Genomic DNA, 12235 nt, shown 5'->3' on the forward strand with positions numbered 1-12235 from the left:
ATTATATATTTTATGGCTGTTTCAACAAAAGAATCTGATTTTAAGACTCACTACAGCTTTAAAGGGTTTGTTGGAGCCCAGATCTTTGTTTTTTTGCAGTGCATTTCTCAGCTGTGAGGTGATGAAAGGCCTGCATGACTTGGCCCGTGGGGAAAGTGAACTGTGTTCCCCTCGAGGTTTTCCTTGTGTCTGCCACCCCATCCATTTTAATTTGTGTTGTTCTGTGAACCCAGGCAAAACGTGTGATTCCATCATCAATCACTGTGAGTGTAACCCTTGTTTTAATGGCGGGTCCTGTCAGAATCGGGTGGATGGATATTACTGTCATTGTCCATTTGGTAAGTAATAGTAGGAAACTTTTTAGGGTATTAGTGAGCCCTGGTGAATTGAAAAGCAAGATGTTTCAGAAATGCAATTCCCCCCTAAAGAAGAGAAAATTACGCCATTATTAATCCATGATTTAAACAAAAGTGGACACTGTCATTTCATTTTGTGTTTCCATTTTTCATTATTCATATTGCTGCTGTCAAATAAGCAAAAAGAATAACTTTTCAAAAATGACAGTAGAGATTTCTGCTTTGTTACTACTAAATACAGAACTTATAATATCGCTCAATAAAGATTCTGTTTTATCTGTAGATATTTTTATCACAGCAGCACTGTGAATCATTCATTGGCTTCCTTTGATTCCTATTTTCGTCTGTTTTTGTCCTCAGGGGTTTTCGGTAAACACTGTGAGCTTAACAGCTATGGCTTTGAGGAGCTCTCCTACATGGAGTTTCCGTCCCTGGATCCCAACAATAACTACATATATATCAAGTTTGCTACACTGAAGAGCAACGCACTGCTTATGTACAACCACGATAACCAGACCGGAGACAAGGCGGAGTTCCTGGCTCTGGAGATCTTCGAGGGACGGATGCGCTTCTCCTTCAACTTGGGAAGTGGAACTTATAAACTGATGACCATGATCAAAGTTTCGGATGGGACATTCCACACTGTCATCGCCAGGAGAGCTGGGATGGTAAGAACGTCTATTTTTATGGTAGAAATTAGCTCACACGTTAAACGTTTTTCATCATGCATCCTTGAAAACTTTTCATTGAGTGGCTTAATAGTTCTTACGGGTTTAGTAGCAAAAGCATTGCAGAATATCTGAGAAATGCCACATGGTATGGACTTACGTCTGCTACACTATCAATAGCATTTATGTTTTGTGCTTTTATAGCTTGAACCTGCATCCAAATTTCGCCTTATATTCTTTTTTGCACCATCAGATGATAATTAAACTCCCCCAAACCACGGGTAGCTCAGCTTATGGTTTTTATGGTTTGTAATTATATTTTATTGCTCGTTGTGATTTACAATACGAGGATCCAAAATGGCCCTGAAGGTTGAAACTCTGTCTCCTGTGCTCTGAATGAGAGGCTTCTCTCTGCCAGCAGTGCAGTGGCAAGGAAAGAGGGGGAAAAAAATCCAACCAGGCCTTGTCAAAGCTTCTATAATGTAGCTCTCCTGCTGGACTTCAAATCTGTCATTTCCCACCGTGCACTGAGAGTTTCAAAGGAAGCTGGTAAAATCGTTAAATTGTCAGTTTTGAGTTGGTGCAGAGTGACGGGATGGAAAGGAATACAGCACACGTTGAGAACTGTGATTCTGTCTGCATATAGTGCCCTGTGAATATTATGCAGAGGTGGTCATGTAAGGGCTCTTGAAGAATGAAACAGAAATGTGGGTATGTCGTGCCTCAAGTGCCAACTCCCTCAGGCGGTGTAAAGTGAACCTGATCACTATGTTTGCAAAGGGTGCTGCGGGTCATTTCGGTGGTCAGGCTTGAGGTCTGCTCTCAGTTCCTGCCCCCTGAAATTCTGAGCCACTGTCTAAAGCAGACCGAAACCACGGACACGGTCATGCACTGCTTCGTCATGAAGGCTCCAAGTAATCAGAGGGAGCAGAAAGTTCACAGATACTGTTACAATCGTGACTATAATCAACGCTCAAATCCATTCAATTGTCAAATGCAATAAAAGACAGACAGTTTTTTTTCACAGTACAACAGGAGCTGTGTTAGGGTCAGACTAATATAGCAGTTAGCCAATGTACTGTATCTAATAATAAATGGGTTGAATCTGTAGACTGACATTATCAGTAAAATTGTGACATTTTTGTGGCAATTTTGCTGTTTAAACCTGCACTCATTAAATTAATGTTTTTGGCCATGTGCTTGGGAGTATTGCAACAAGCTGTAAACACAACATGGATTTATTATCACCTTACAGACATTGATATAATGAATGTATTGCATACTCACACATCCAGCAGACAGAGCATCATTTGCATTTATTTGAAGTCCACCTGGTGAGGTCCAATGTTTACTCTCCTTGTAGCTCTGTTTTGGTCTCCACCACCTCCTGAGGGAAATATCTGTCTTCTTACCTAATAAATGCTCCAGTGTATTCACCAGCTAGCCACCAACTTTGTCTGTTTGGTGTTTGGAACTTTTGGATCATCCTGCGTAACTGGACAAGAACCTTTATGTATTCTCATCCTAAACCTCCCTTTACTTTTTTTCCGTGAGCTTCCAAGTTGGATTCAGTAAAACCTACCTACCTTACCTGCACAAGATCACAGCTAAAAACATCTAAGCAAGAGCACAACTGTTTTATTTGAAATCAGGGTTTTAAGTACAAACAACCAAATCTTCTATGAATGAGGTTTGCAAATGGTAGTTTGACAGATGCTGTAGCTGATTAGCATCAGCAGCTAATCATCAAGCTTTTGATTAGCCAAATTATTTGTCCTGGAAACAAGCAGAAAACAAATGCGTAAAAGCAGTTCCTCAGTGCCTGCACCACAACAAAGAGCAGTCCTCCATTATATTAGTCATGGGGAAAACAATGATCTCCACTGTTGCTTTCTTCACATTTCCTCACATTCAGTGTTAGCCAAGCACAAAAACACGCTCCTCATCTTTTCGGGTTACATTCGGTATTCATTTCCAAGAGGGTCTTCTTGAGGTACATATTTTCTCCACCACAGTGTGAGACACTTGACAGTGAGTGCAGTGTATTGAAGTCATGGCTGTAGTAGCCTTTGATCACAGGAAAAGACCGGAGATTAATACAATTTTGATGTGGTTCTGACTGCTTTTTTATGGCGCTTCAGAGAGTCACGAATGTGTTTGAGAAAAAATTGTCATGTTGTTCCTCGCCTCGTTGTTGTCACCGTGTGTGTGCTTTACTCTGACTTGGTTCTGTGTACGTGTCCATGTGTCTGACTTTAGTGTGACTCAAGTTTACTGTGTGTGTGTGTGTGTGTGTGTGTGTGTGTGTGGGTGTGGGTGTGGGTGTGGGTGTGGATGTGTGCGTGCTTGGTGGGGTCATGCTCTCCTGGATGATTTGTGTCGGAGATCCGGGCCAGTGTGGTCCGTGTTTACTTAAGATCCAGGAGAGGTGGAGCGTGATTGCCCCGGTTTTTCAACACTTTCACACACTTTTCCGGACATTTTCCTCACCAGCCCATTTCTTTTCTTCCTAGAAGGGTCGTTCCCTCTCAGAGCACAGAGAGAGCAAGAGAATAATCCACATCTGGACAAAAGCTTTAGTACTATTAACGGGGAATAGGAAATGTTTTGCAGTAATGTATGGCATTTTTTTATGCCACTCTCCCATCAACCACTGTGATGAATTTTATGAAAAATAATTGGCCTATATATACCATGTGGTGGACAAAGCTCACGCTAACAACCGGACTTAGTTACACAAATACTCAGGGAGAAGTAATTGTAGCGGTTGAAATACCCTTAATGGGTTGAACCAGAACCCTGGAGTGAAATTTATGCTGCAGTGCACAAGAAGATATTTAGTCTGGCAGAAACATGTTTTTTTTTTTTTATCCAAAAGATGTGCACACAATAAAAATATATTTAGACAGGGAATCATTTTGCAAAACAAGATGCTTTGATGATTTTTAAATCTAGTCCTCCTTTGCTGTCGAAACATAAAAAAAATAAGCATTAACACGCATATGTGGTCACATTCTGTGACCGTCATTCATTGTGACACACGCATTGTAGTCTTCACTAGATCTTTCACAATGTATTAAGGAATATGTCAACATTTTGGGAAATACGTTTTTTGCTTACTGGCAGAGACTTACATAAGAAGATTGATACCACTCTCATGTCTTTGCTAAATATGAAGCTACTGTACCACCACCAGCTAACGTAGCTTAGCACAAAGACTGTAAACGGGGAAACAGCTATTCTGGCTCTGTAACAAAATCCATATACTAGCACTTCTACCTAATGTTGACATTGTTGTTCTTTGCTTTGATAAATGAGCATGCATCCATGTCTTGAGATCAGATAAAATTGTAAGTTGTTACGACGTTGTCAGGTCTCAAAGTTTAAACAATGGGTTTTCTCCCACATTCAAAATAAACGGAAAACGACAATCACACGTGACATGCATGTGTGTGTGTGTCTTTCTATCATCATGTAGGCTGCATCCCTGACTGTGGACGTGTGTGGAGATGACCATGAACCAGGCTACTGTGCTGTGAGCAATGTGGCAGTGCACACTGACTGGTAAAAAAATCACACACACACACACACACACACACAGCGAGTACACAGATGTTCTGCTTCTATGATCCAACTGTATACATTAAAATAGTGTTGACAGTTTCAGGTCCAAGGCTTGGAAAACTCAATGCATAATAAAATTTCCCATGTCTGGCAAAATAATGGAAAGTATTACAGAACCAATAGTTTTTGTGCACCTGGTTTGAACACATTTTGAGGTGTTGAATATAGCACTCTGACACTATTAATTGACAGCAATTTTAATTTGTATGTGGTTTCCAAGCTTTTTTTGTCTTTTGACCTCTGTCTACTTGTGACCCTTCGTCTTCTTCCCAGTCGTGACAAGAGTGATTTTTTTTTTTTTTTTTGTTATAGGTGAATATGTTTTAAAAAGGCTTAAAGAGGTAAAATGATCTAGGGAAAAAGATTAGGTGAAAGTATGATAAAAATGAAACCTATTATTTTGTAGCAGAGGTGTTTTTTCTCCTGAACTATCCTGTTTATCATCTGGTAGCCTCTCAGATTGATCTTATGATCCACTGAGGTGGTGACCACTGAGTTTGGCTCTGTCCAAGAGGTTCATTCTGCTCCTGAAGCTGAGCTCAGAATAATGAACCCTGAACCATTCAAAAAAATGTTCATTCAAGGTTTCCTTTTTTTTTTTTCTTTTTTAAAAAAAAAAAAAAAAAAAAAAAAAAAAAAAAAAAAAAAAAAATAAAAAAAAAAAAAAAAAAAAAAAACAGGAGCTTAGAGTAGAATGTTTAATTTTTCGTTTCGTTTTTGCTCATTTTACTACTGCCTGACTGTCAAAGTATCTGAATGAAAGCAGATTGCTTAACAAGTAAGATGCAATTCTCATACATTTTTGTGCAATGATAACGCAGGTCATCTGTTGTAAATATGCAATATATGATGTAAAACTTAAATTAAATTCTTGGATGATCACTTTATACACAGCTCTGGGCCAGGCCTTGTGGGGTGAACACTTGACACTGTACATGTGTTTTTGCATTTGTGTGTGTGTGTGTGTGTGTGTGTGTGTGTGTGTGTGTGTGTGTGTGTGTGTGTGTGTGTGTGTGTGTGTGTGTGTGTGTGTGTGTGTGTGTGTGTGTGTGTGTGTGTGTGTGTGAGAGAGAGATTGATTTGACAGATAAAAAAAGGGCTACATAAGTCTGCAGAAGGTTTATTTTGTAAGGGTCTTGGGACGATGTAGATGCGTAAAACTCGCTGACCTGCAGTGTCATTCTGTGTGTGTGTGTGTGTGTGTGTGTGTGTGTGTGTGTGTGTGTGTGTGTGTGTGTGTGTGCGTTTGTGTGTGAGTGAGTGTGTGTGCGCGTGAGTATGCATACTCGCACGCGCATACTTGAATGCATTTGTAAGCTTTTGGATTTCTGTGCATATGTACAGTACTTTGGTGCCTGCGTGCATTTAAGTCTTTGTGTGCTTCGGTTCGTGTGTGTGTGTGTGTGTGTGTGTGTGTGTGTGTGTGTGTGTGTGTGTGTGTGTGTGTGTGTGTGTGTGTGTCCAGGATCCTGGATGTGCAGCCCAACAGGCTCTCGGTCGGAGGCGTCAGGTCAATAGAACCCGTCCTTCATCGGCGCGGTCAGGTCGCCACCCACGACTTTGTCGGCTGCATCATGGAATTCGCCGTCAACGGCCGCCCGCTGGAGCCCAGTCAGGCGCTGGCATCGCGTGGCATTCTTGACAGGTCTGCATACCCCCACCCTCCAAGCCCGCTTTCACCCTCTCTCCATCATCTCCCTCTTCTTCCCATCTGTCCATCTTCTCTAACCTCCTCGACTCTCGCTGTGGGACATCTGTTCACACTCCCAAACCCTCGAGAGAGTTTTTAAAGAGTTGTTTTTTTTTTTTTTATACAAATGGCAGATTTTTGATGGAGGAAACCAATTGCAGAACTCCAGAGATTTTTTCTTCTTTTCTGTCCTGCTGGTGAATAGTGAGGCGAGAACAGATCTTTTAATATGCTAATTCTCTTGGGGTTCTTTATGGGTTGTTTGTATTGCAGTACGGGGAGCGAAATCACGGCTCATCTGCCCCCCTTTTTTTTTTTTTTTGGAGTTTCTTTTTCGGCGGACCCCCCGGCTGCCGACTGTGCGGCTGACTTGTCAAACTGACGTTGTGTTTGTCGTTGTGTCTGTAGATGTCCGAGACTGGAAGGAGCCTGCACCGCCAGCCCCTGCAGACATGGGGGCACCTGCTTGGACCACTGGTCTTGGCAGCAGTGCCAGTGCGTGGATGGTTTCACTGGCAAATTCTGTGAGAAATGTAAGACTATGCCTTTGAAGTGTTATTGCTGAGGCTGCACTTACTAAGTAATATTCTATCATGATTATTTATGATTCCTCTCCCTCATGAGTCATCAAACTGCACCGTATAGCTTAATATAGGCCACATCACTGCGTTCTGAGCTTTATTTTAAAGCATTTGTGTGTTTCATTATATCAATACTTGACATCAGAGTCTGAAACAGTCTGAGAAACCTTTGAGGTCCACGAAAACTGCCAGCACTGTTTAAGGTGCTGTGCTGTACTAACAGTATGTTAAGCAATGTTACCAATAATCATTAGCACATTTATTTTGAAACTTTCATATTGTAACTGAGAACAAACAAGACTGTTGCTCAAGAAGTGTGGGAACATCCACACTTAGTTTTTCTCTGTTTGCCATTTGGTTTGATCTTGTGGGAAATCTGCTGTTTTTGCTTTATGGCACGAAACAGGATCACAGCACTTTCCCTCTTAATACAAATGGGCCTCTCAGTCATGTGTTTCATCTTCAGGAAAGAAAGAGAAAATTAACGTGATGCCATGAAGTACAGGGAATGACACAGGCAATGGACATCCTCTTCTCAGAAGGAAGAAATGAGGTTTATAAGAAATGTCTACATTTTGAGCCATAATACCAGTGGTGTGACTTAGACGCTGCCAGTTATCTTGATTATGGTCTTGTGGTTACGGTGAATTTAGTCAATTTTACCCATCCCAAAGCCCCAGTGGCTTAGCAAATTTTATCCTTGCGTTCTAGCAAAATAGGGAGTGCTAGAAGCTTGGTGACTACAGTGACTTCTTGCAGGGCTAGCTGGTGAAGTACTAGCCAGTTTATCAAAAATATGGATTTGTACCATCACGTGTTTTGTGAAAAACAGTGTATACTATAATATATATAAGTCCTATTCCAACGCGGCAATTGAGCTACGATAGCTTTGCCTGTTTGCAACTCTCTGGCTTTAGGTTTCCGCTCAAGTCGGTAATCATTTTTTTAAAGACAGTTTTCTATTCATCATTACAAATTTGCACGTCAACGTTCACCAGAGTTGAATTTTATGCAAAATGTTTGCACAGATGTACAAATCCACTGATCGCTGATTCAGCTGCTTTCCCACAACATTTTGACACTTTAATGCGTTGCTTCATCTTAAATCCAGCCGCAAACTCCATGACCATACAATTTAGCTCTGTACTGCACTGTGCAGTCTATTCAAAAGCATTTTAGGTGAGGGAGAATGGCACAAACACAAAACATAGTTTTAATGGAAATCATTATAAACAACAAACACTTGGATCATTTTACAATGTACAACAACAAATCTCATATCAAGCTCAATGGCACACAGGCTGGTTCTGTGCATTGACCTATAGCTTTCACTTAAGGGCAGATATTTGTAACCACTGGTGAGAATGAAAGGATTAGGAAAATCATTTGGACCTGAGGGCCCGCCAGCGCCGGAGTGGAAATATAAGTTTTACAACTGCCTGTGAAATGTCTGTGAAGTCAGACAGGATTGAGGATATTCTCTACCTTACTCCCACAGACATGACAGCAGACACTGCCCTGTCCCTGGATGGAACCGGCCGTCTGGACTACTCCCTGAAGCAGGGCCCTAAACGTGACGTCCTTCTCAGACAATCACTGCAGGGCGGGACCTCTGACCTCGCCAGTCCCAGCAGCTTGGAGGTCAAGTTCAGGACGCGCAGCAAGAGCGGCACTCTGCTGCATGTGCAGGAGAGCAGCAACTACACTACTGTGAAGGTGAGAGAGAGGACGTGAAAGAGGGGTGACATGTGGCAGCGCTCCGAGAAACATTAGATACATTTTCAAATAATTGCTGTCTGTATGAACATTATAAGATAGACTCTATTGACCCCACAATAGGAAAATTCACTCGTCACAGCAGCTCAATGCAACACAACAAATAAGAAAAAATACACATTAAATATATAAAGGAGAGAAAAATACACAAAAAATAGAACAGAATAGAAAAATAAAAATAGAGTAATACTGGTAAATCTGTACACTATAAACCCTTCTTTTATATACAGGTGGGAATAACATATACAGATATACAGATGAATATGATACAGATAAATAGGGAATGGCATAATGCACAGATGGAGGTGACAGAGAAATATAAAAATAACTATACATAGTGCAGAATATTGTTAAGAGTATTGTTATCGTTGTTATCCAGACTCTACTGCACTGTCTCACATGGTAAATTCATCATAATGTTCATTCCAATACTCTATATAAATACCTGTATACTTTCTATTTTTAACAGAAGTACTGCTCTCTCTCTCTCTGTCTCTCTCTCTCTCTCTCTCTCTCTCTCTCTCTCTCTCTCTCTCTCTCTCTCTCTCTCTCTCTCTCTCTCTCTCTCTCTCTCTCTCTCTCTGTCTGTCATGCACTGTTGTGCAATTAAACTCAGACCACCTCTAAATAATGAAACGCAGCACCTCAGGTAGTGGTTTCACAATAAAAGCCTTTTAAGGAAGTGAAAAGCCCTGAACTGTTGCAAGTGTTCCTTGGAGGAAGTTTGCACACAACCGCAACAACACATTAATATTGCCAACAGGAGCAGATGAAAGAATAGGATGGCTTCCTTCTAAAATATATTAAAATATCAAACTATAAATACTGGCCTCTTTCACTTGAGGTAAGTAAAGGTCCTGCCCAGTACTTACTGTGTTCCTGCTGTTTGTCCCCATCAGTATTATAGTGTTTTAATGTCGCGTGAAGCCAAAGACAATTTCCCTCAAAGTGGAAGACAAAGCTCCTAACAAACAATAATAGAATAGTAATAGAAACTAACGTGAACAGCCACTCATCAGCCACAATTCTCCCTTAAACCACATTCATCACTGAGGTCCCATGGAGATTCAGCTCAGCGCAAAATAATGCGCCGTGAACTTTCTGTTAAGGTACATTTGTATTCAAATTTTGGATACTGTGGCATAGGAAACGTCCCCTTGTACACATAGTGGCATTTCCCCAAATGAAAAGCGCTACAAGTTGTAGGAGAAGATTCAGCTTAGTTTGGCATTGTGACTCTGCTAATTAGCCAGCTAACTTTGCCGAGCAGCCGCTGTTAATATTAAGCATCAGCCACGAGCCATACTTGCAGACTTTGAAGGCTCATTAGGGAACGTGCAAATCATAATTAGATCATGATTAGTTTTTAGTCAGTGCCAAGACACAAATCAGCTTTGGCTCATCCATTCGTACAGAGATGAGGTTCTGCAATATGGCTGCCAGATGATTTGTTGCATCACCAAAAGCATGTGCAGTCATGAGCCTGTGTTGGTTTGTGTGTGTGAAAACATACAGTATTAAGATGACACTGAAAGGTGGCCTGAATGTTTGTATATACGCTTAAAACAGGATGGTGTACACACATAAGTGTCTGTACATGTTCTCAGCTCCCCTTACTTTGACTCCCCCCTCACAACACCAGTCATCACCCCACACACACTCTCCAACGAAAGGCAAACTCTATGGGTCTTTGTCAGCCACCTCCCTTTAGTCTAATTCCTTTTTTTCTCCTCTCATCCTGTTCAGCACCCCCTCCCTCTGACTGATCCTGGGCAGCTGCCCAAAGAGGCCCGAGCGCTCATTCATCCTCTTCAATTTTCCTTTTAGACCCCCCACCCTCACCACCACCGACCCCTTCCCACTTTTAGTACCAGACTCTCTCTCTTATGATTTTGTTTTCCGGCTCGGAGCAGCTTCTGGTGCTCATCGAATCACCATCACAGCAAGCGTTACAAGCACCGTGACACCTAAAAAAGAAGAGCAGCATGGGAATACATACTGTATGTATGTACGTATGTTGAGAGTCTGAACTATATATACTGAGATATAAAAGAATAAATAAAAAAACCTTGTTTAAAGATGTTTAATAGATAAACTTCATGATTGGTTTTCCAGACTTGGAGCACTTAGTTTTCTTTGGCTTGGGGAGCTTTCCGCTTTTCCCATTTTAAATCAATTCTTCCGGAAGCTACTTATCATTGCTGATTTTTCTGGTTTTGAAAAGAGAGAACAGGATTACTTTTCCATCGAAAGTGGGGAGTGCGCATATGAGATTACCATACACGGTGTGAGCCGCACATTTGCCAAAGTGAGCTTGATTCATTTCTTTTAAAGACGCACTGTGTCCTCTCTTTTTCTGGAAAGAGGGGTTCACCAGTGGGCGTTTGAATGAGCATGTTTTCTCAGAATTTGTTGTAAGCAAGCTTCTGGTCATCATCTGGCTGAATATCATTAGCTAAACACAAGTCGTGAGAACATGATTAACTGCAGCATGTCTCCGCTGGGAGGAAGATTTACGAGAGTCAGGCTGCATTTCTGTTTTCGATCTCTGACCTCAACATCAGATTCGGAAAGCAGTGTGGTGGTAGTTTTGTGGAGACTGAGAGAGGACTTCCTCTCATCGCCCATGATTGATGCTGACATAAGTCATTGCATTAATCTGAAACACTTCCTTTTTAAACCCTAGTTCATGCGACTCTCATCAGGGAACATTATTTATCTTACGCTAGAAATTAAGAATTATAAGAGTATGCAGATTCATGGATTTATCCAGACTGTCTACTCATCTCTAATTTATGATATGATGTCTAATGTGGAAGTCAACACTGAGACATATCGCTATACTTTACCCTCTGTTCCTTCTCTCAGCTGAGGAACGGCAACATCCACTACGTCTCGGACGCGGGCGTCGGGGGGAAGGTGGAGCGGACCGTGGGAGAGGCGCTGCTGTCAGACGGCCAGTGGCACACGCTCCAGCTGATCAAGAACGGCTCCGCCACGGTGCTCCAGGTAGACGGCAGCCACTCCAGGGTCATCCAGCATGCCACCCAGGACTTTGGAGGACTCGGCGTTTTAATCTTTTCCCTGGGCGGGATCCCACCCGGACCTGCTCAGCAGAAAACTGCAGCAGGTGAGGCTCAACGGTGTATTTATCATGTGTTTGGGTTGGGGAGGATTAAACCAGTAGGTCATCAGATCAGCTCATTTCTGTCTATAACTGAGTGCTAAAAACCTTATTTTCTGGCTTGGGATTGCCAGCGTCTCCCTCATTACCAGGGCCACATGGAATCTGTGGACGTATGATCTATTGTTATGTCATAGATTATTTTGCAGATTTTCCACAGATTTTACGTAGATTCTACGCAGAGTTTTTTTTTTTTTTTTTAAATAAAACTCAGAATGTTAACAAAACAAGTCCACTAAATTCCCCAGATTTTCATTTTGGATCACCTGGAAAAATAATAAATAATAATAATCTGCAGATTCCCTTCTCATTACCACAACTGAGGTAGCCTGGAAATCCAGACCCAAATCCGAAAG

At 41.6% G+C, this 12235-nt stretch overlaps 1 protein-coding gene across 1 annotated transcript in view; it reads left to right on the plus strand.

The window, feature by feature from the left end:
• Nucleotides 1-12235, plus strand: part of LOC120566761 (protocadherin Fat 4) — a 106290-nt gene that overhangs the window by 89717 nt on the left and 4338 nt on the right. Inside the window, exons 10-16 of the mRNA XM_039813386.1 lie at nucleotides 234-338; nucleotides 717-1024; nucleotides 4503-4588; nucleotides 6114-6293; nucleotides 6747-6871; nucleotides 8418-8635; nucleotides 11564-11825. Coding sequence (XP_039669320.1) covers nucleotides 234-338; nucleotides 717-1024; nucleotides 4503-4588; nucleotides 6114-6293; nucleotides 6747-6871; nucleotides 8418-8635; nucleotides 11564-11825 — 1284 coding nt within the window. The remainder of the gene's footprint in view (nucleotides 1-233; nucleotides 339-716; nucleotides 1025-4502; nucleotides 4589-6113; nucleotides 6294-6746; nucleotides 6872-8417; nucleotides 8636-11563; nucleotides 11826-12235) is intronic.

This window comes from Perca fluviatilis, chromosome 10 (assembly GCF_010015445.1).
Source record: "Perca fluviatilis chromosome 10, GENO_Pfluv_1.0, whole genome shotgun sequence".
Lineage (NCBI taxonomy): Eukaryota > Metazoa > Chordata > Actinopteri > Perciformes > Percidae > Perca > Perca fluviatilis.